Here is a 6632-nt window from a genome sequence, read left to right as displayed (position 1 = left end):
TTAAGATGGGCAGAGCTCCAGTCTCAATTTCCAAATACCTCCATGACCCCCAGACAGGTTACTGAACATAGCTGAGTGTCAAGTTTTCATTTTAAGATAGGAAAAATTACAACACTCACTTGTGGGGTTGGTGTGAGTTTTAATAATCTGTCAAGCGGCTGGCATTTAATAAGCACAAGAGATTAATTATTAGTAGTTACTATGTGCCAGGCATCATTCATGTATTCATGTTTCATTTAACCTAACAATAACCATAAAAGGAAAATATTATACCTATTTTACAGATGCATAAACTGAGGCCTAGGATTGCCTAGAATCACATAGTTAAGTCAGGATTTGATCCCAGGCCTATGATTCCAAAATCTGTGTTAGTTACACATCGTTCTTTGGCCTCTCTCAATACACCAGCTATGTCAACCTGTGCCACAAATGACTTTTTCAATAATCAGTTAACATGTGTCAGCTACTAATGTGGTGAGGCTGTATTGTTGAGTTAACCCATTGCTTTTTAGATTCTATTTTATGCTCTAATGCTCAGGAGAAAAAGACATTTACGTTATATGTAACTTATCTCTCTTGGGAAAATTATTGAATTTATAAATGGTAGCATTTTAAGAAAATATCAAAGATAGCTTAATTTAGAGAAAATGAGTCTGGACTAAGAATCAGGACACTTGGCTTTTGTTTTCCTTTGCTGTTCACAATTCTCCACTGACTAGCTAAGTGTGCTTAGACGTGTCCCTTAACCTACAAATACCTCTACTTCGTTTCCATGAAGTGAGACATGAGCTTGAAGAGTATCTTCTGATTCTAAGTTGTTACTATTTAGTGCCTCTGACACATATGCACATATACACACGCAGAATTCAAGACCCTCTAGAGCAGTAGTTTTTCTCACTATCCAACAACATTGTTATTGCTTAAAGAGCTGTTTCAAAGCTCAGATTTTGGGAACCTTGAGAATCTGACTTGGTTAATCAGGTTGAAGCTGGAGGATCTATATTTTGTTAACACTTCCCAGCTTCTTCAGGAGAGAAGTTAGGCTTGGGAATCACTGCTTCAGACCACTTTGCGGGGTTGGCAAAATAACCATGCCCTGAAACCACGAGGATGACCGAAGCCTGCCTCATGACTTCTGTTCCATGGAGTAAGTTCATTGATAAGGCAGAGCTGTAACGCACCAAGTTTGCATTTCTTGGCCATATATTATTACATGGTGTGTAGGTGGAAAAAAAAAGATTACAGATTATTTTCCTGTAGAAAAGGGAATGCTGCCAGGCGCGGTGGCTCAGGCCTGTAATCCCAGCACTTTGGCAGGCCAAGGCGGGCAGATCACGAGGTCAGGAGATCTAGACCATCTTGGCTAACACGGTGAAACCCTGTCTCTACTAAAAATACAAAAAATTAGCCGGGCATGGTGGCGGGTGCCTGTAGTCCCAGCTACTTGGGAGGCTGAGGCAGGAGAATGGCGTGAACCCGGGAGGCAGAGCTTGCAGTGAGCAGAGATCACGCCACTGCACTCCAGTCTGGGCGACAGGGCAAGACTCCATCCCCCCAAAAAAAAAAAAAAAAAAAAAGGAAAGAAAAGAAAAGGGAATGCTGTCGTCATGGCATCAATTTTAAAACTGGAGTAAAAGTCTAGAAAGCAGTAGAATTAACCTACTTATTAGTGGCACCTCTAGTATGGATAATCACATTCAACTTGAGAATTACCCAAAGTCGAGAAAAAGCATGATCAATAAGACCCAAATACATAATCAGTACATGAACACCAAACTTGTCTTCTAGTAGATAGATTTACTGAGCTGGGATCATGACATGATACCTAAACAGGTAATACAATTGAACATGAGGGGCAAAATGTATTGAAGAGGGTCCAAAGACAAAAACAGTAATATATCTATATGAAGAAATGAGTTACAGCTATTTACCACTGTCAAACCCACCTGAAGTCAGTGTAGGAGGGATGCCACCAGTCAGAAAGGAATGGGTCATATTTTAAAGCATTAAAGCATGAATATTACCCAGACCATCATAGTAAACATATATGTATCAAAGGACCAATGATACCATGTGTAAAGGGCTGAAGGTTATGTAGCCACAGTCCAGTGTGAACATTTCTAAAACTTAAGGATTATGCAAGGCAGAAAGTAAATGCACAGAAATCATTTGCCAATTTAGAGAGAAATTCTGTGTGTTAACCTCAGTAATTATTTTTCAAGTGTTATTTTCAAAATGGAGCTAACAACGCTGTCTACAGAATGTCTGACAATTATTAAATTATAATCTACAACCACACTCAACTCCTTGGCAGAAAAAGACATGTGAGGAAAGGGGTGAAATGAATGAGAGTAATATAATCCTTAAAAACACCTGGACACCCTCACATATAAGCTTTAGAAATCACAAGGATCAGGCATTCTTCGAGATCTAATCTCAAAACTTCATCAGGTGTTTATTATGTACTGTTCAGAAAAAAGCTTAATGACAAACTGAATCCTACATAGATGACCAGCTGCCTGACTGCTCTGCCCAGAGGGTCATAGGAAACATAGGGATAAGAGGGTGCATCCATGTTCATGGAAGCTGAACTCTAGTTTCACTGTCTTCTATTTCCCTTAGGTACATTTTGTTAAGTCTTCTGGGCTGAATTTGGAAATCCTTGATGTTGGAAGAGAAGCTGACCTATTTCCTTATGCCAGAGCTTTTCTGAGCTGATGTTCCTCCAAAATTACATTTTCAGACTAAAAGATAACCAGCATCTTGATTTCAATCAGGAAACATTAAAATATGATGCTGTTTGGGTTATTTTCTTATTATTTGTTGGCTGGGTATTCACTTAAACCAGCCTGCTCTGTATGTTAAATAGCAACCTAAGTCTAAAATATTTTACCAGATGGCTTCTTAGTAAAACTCAATAAAAGTGAACAGAAGGAAAATCCAGAGCACAGAACCAGCCAAATAACCCAAATAGACTCAACCTAAGTCCTCTTCTTAGTCTCATTATCACATTACAGTATCTCTTCACCAACTCCAAACCCCTTCTGAGGTGACAGAGGGAGGCAAGAAAAGCTTGTGTTGTTTTATATTTATTTCCTTTGAAGTCATAAGCCATATATCATCTCCTTTTCAAAATCAAATACTCCATCATTCCTTTCTCTAATGTCTATCCCCATCCTCCCTAACCCCAGATAAACTTAAGCTTGTTCACTGTCTCAATTGCCGCTCATAAAATATATAATACAGTAGAAAGAGTACTGTTTGGGCAGGAGATCTGAGTTCTAGGTCTAATTCTTCCACTTGCTAGTTTTGGGACCCACAACAAGTCTTAAACTATTCAAGGCTTCAGTGGCTTTATTACTGTAATAATGCATTTGGAAGAGTTGATACTGAGGATCTAAAATTTTCTAGCTACATTTTCTATAATTGTAGCAATATTGGCTAGCTCCTGAAATTAAGCAAAGATCTCAGAGTTGTCCTATGGCAAATACCTGAAAATGAAGTTATTTTTTATGAGCACAGATAATTTTTTAAAAAGCTGATATATGCTAATTTTATTATTTAACAAAGTAAGAAGTCAAGAGATTGTTTAATTCTTGGCATGATTCAAGAAATGTGGGATTATATATGTTAATTAAAATTTTACATAAATACAAACACTCCAATCATCATAAGAGGAAAAAGAACAAAGAAAACCTAGTTCATATATCAAAAGAAAGAAAAAAGGCAGCCACAAAGACGCAGAGACAGAGAGACAGAGAAAGCACAGAAAAAGATTAAAAAGGATGATGTAAGTTAAAAAGCTTCTGCACAGCAAAGGATACAATCAACACAGTGAAGAGACAACTCATAGAATGGGCGTAAATATTTGCAAACTACCTCCTCTAACAAGGGATTAATCACCAGAATATAAAAGGATCTCAAACAACTCTATAGGAAAAAATCCGATAATCCAATCAAAAATGGGCAAAAGATTTTAATAGACATTTCTCAAAAGAAGACATACAAATAAATGGCAAACAGGCATATGAAAGGTGCTCAACGTCACTGAAGATCAGAGAAGTGCAAATCAAAACTACAATGAGATATCATTCCACCTCAGTTAAAATGGCTTATATCCAAAAGACAGGCAATAACAAATGCTGGCAATGATGTGGAGAAAAGGGAACCCTCATACACTGTTGGTGGGAATGTAAATTACTACAACCACTATGTAGAACAGCTTGGAGGTTCCTCAAAAAACTAAAAATTGAGCTATCATATGATCCAGCAATTCCACTGTTGGTTATATAACCAAAAGAAAGGAAATCAGTACATTGAAGAGATATCTGCATTCCTGTTTGTTATAGCACTGTTTACAATAGCTAGAATTTGGAAGCCACCTAAATGTCCATCAGCAGATGAACAGGTGAAGAAAATGTGGTACTTATACAAAATGGAGTACTATTCAGCCATAAAAAAGAATGAGATCCAGTCATTTCCAACAACATGGATAGAACTTGAAGTCATTATGCTAAGTGAAATAAGCCAGGCACAGAAAGACAAACAGTGCATGTTCTCACTTATTTGTGGGATCTAAAAATCAAATCAGTTGAACTCAGGGACATAGAAAGTAGGAGAATGCTTACTAGAGGTTGGGAAATATAGTTGGGGGTTGGGAGGCTGGTGGAGATGTGTAATGCGTACAAAAAATATAGAAAGAATAAATATGACCTATTATTTGATAACACAATAGGGTAACTGTAGTCAACAATAATTTAGCTGTATATTTTTTAATAACTTAAAGAATGTAATTGGATTGCTTGAAACTCAAAGGATCAGTGCCTGAGGGGATGGATACCCCATTCCCCTTGATGTGCATATTTCACATTGCATGCCTGTATCAAAACACCTCATGTACCCCATAAATATATATACCTACTATGTACCCACAAAAATTTGTTTTAATAATTAAAAAAACTCTTAAGATTAAAAAATAAAAGCAAAATATTAGTTATTAAAATAAATATAAATAAAGTTATTTATTAAAAGATCAAGGTTCTTAAACTGGGTTAGAAAAAACTCCAGCTACATGCTGGATTAAAAAATATATGTATAACCCAGACCCAGAAGGCGGCACCATGGCGGCGCCCCCGCTGGTGCCCGCGCCGCAGCCTGTCACCCACCTCATCTTTGACATGGACGGACTTCTTCTGGATACTGAACGGCTGTATTCAGTGGTATTTCAAGAAATATGTGATCGCTATGACAAGAAATACAGCTGGGATGTAAAGTCCCTGGTTCTGGGTAAGAAGGCATTAGAGGCGGCACAGATTATAATAGACGTCTTGCAGCTCCCGATGTCCAAAGAGGAGCTGGTAGAAGAAAGCCAAACGAAGTTAAAGGAAGTGTTCCCCACAGCTGCGCTCATGCCAGGGGCTGAGAAACTCATCATCCACCTGCGGAAATACGGCATCCCCTTTGCGCTGGCCACCAGCTCGGGGTCCGCGTCGTTCGAGATGAAGACGATCCGCTTGTTTTCCCACATTGTGCTGGGAGATGACCCCGAAGTGCCGCGTGGCAAGCCAGACCCCGACATCTTCCTAGCTTGTGCCAAGAGGTTCTCTCCCTGTCCTGCTATGGAGAAGTGCCTTGTCTTTGAAGATGCTCCCAACGGGGTGGAGGCGGCCCTGGCAGCTGGGATGCAGGTGGTCATGGTTCCTGACAGAAACTTGAGCCGAGACCTGACGACAAAGGCCACCCTGGTGCTGAATTCCCTGCAGGACTTCCAGCCCGAGCTGTTTGGTTTGCCCCCCTATGAGTGAGAGGGAGGGCCTCAGTCTTCCGCCCCCAGCCCACTCTCATGGTCCACACTGCTGGGGGAAAGGGAAAGGAAATCAGCAACTCTTCAATCCCAACCTGCGTCATGATTTTAGCCTCCTGAGATGGAGTTTCCATCCCATGTTGGTTTGTCCCAGTCTAACGTGTTGATAAAATGTGACTTGACGGTTGAGACAAAAAATACAGTAGAGACAGAAACGAAGCCCAGGACAAAGATGAAACTTGAATTATCATCCCGGAAATCAAGCTGATGGAGTATGTGATAAAGTGAATGTACACGTATACACACACGCACCTCCATATATACACGTGTGTATCAGTTTGGTAATATGCAGGTAGGCATTACATGCATATGTATGTAGATATACGCATGCATGTATATGTAAAATATATACTTTTCCAAGACAAAATGGCACATCACTTCTCTCTTATTCTAGTTTTTCTGAACATTGGCTGGGAAATGTAAACTGTGTATGCATATAAGTATATGCTTTATGTATGCATATGTATGTAGATATGTTTATATCTATCATCTGCATCATTCTCCTCAGTGTTGATGTCAACATGCAATGACGACTGATAATGCGAGATGGTAGTTCTGCCTGGTTTGCAGTCTGAGTGGGAAAGTCCTGTTTTTGGTAAGCACTCCTTGTTAGCTAACATTTAAATTCTTTTTGTGACCTCAGAATGTCTCTGGATCTTTCCTCACTGACTGACTGAGCCACATCATCCATAGTTTATTGTTAGTATGAACACAACTGTAACATTTACCTGGTATCTACATCCTTACCTACATTGGAGAATGTTTTCTA

General features: G+C 39.3%; 1 protein-coding gene across 2 annotated transcripts; it reads left to right on the top strand.

Annotated features, from left to right (window-relative positions):
- The first annotated feature begins 5115 nt into the window (after nt 1-5115).
- On the top strand, nt 5116-6102 carry LOC100596451 (pseudouridine-5'-phosphatase-like). 2 transcript variants are annotated; one of them, XM_012511068.2, is made up of 2 exons: nt 5119-5286; nt 5416-6102. In XM_012511068.2, exons 1-2 carry the CDS (start codon nt 5121-5123, stop codon nt 5802-5804), a joined length of 555 nt encoding a protein of 184 aa, XP_012366522.2. In that variant the 5' UTR covers nt 5119-5120; the 3' UTR covers nt 5805-6102. The 2 variants fall into 2 exon arrangements, with proteins under 2 accessions (XP_004089978.2, XP_012366522.2); XM_004089930.3 differs by having other exon boundaries at nt 5116-6102.
- Nucleotides 6103-6632: the final 530 nt, after the last annotated feature.

The sequence above is a fragment of the Nomascus leucogenys genome, chromosome 12, assembly GCF_006542625.1.
Source record: "Nomascus leucogenys isolate Asia chromosome 12, Asia_NLE_v1, whole genome shotgun sequence".
Lineage (NCBI taxonomy): Eukaryota > Metazoa > Chordata > Mammalia > Primates > Hylobatidae > Nomascus > Nomascus leucogenys.
Note: the sequence above shows the minus strand (reverse complement) of the source record. Positions and strands in the feature narration are given on the sequence as shown.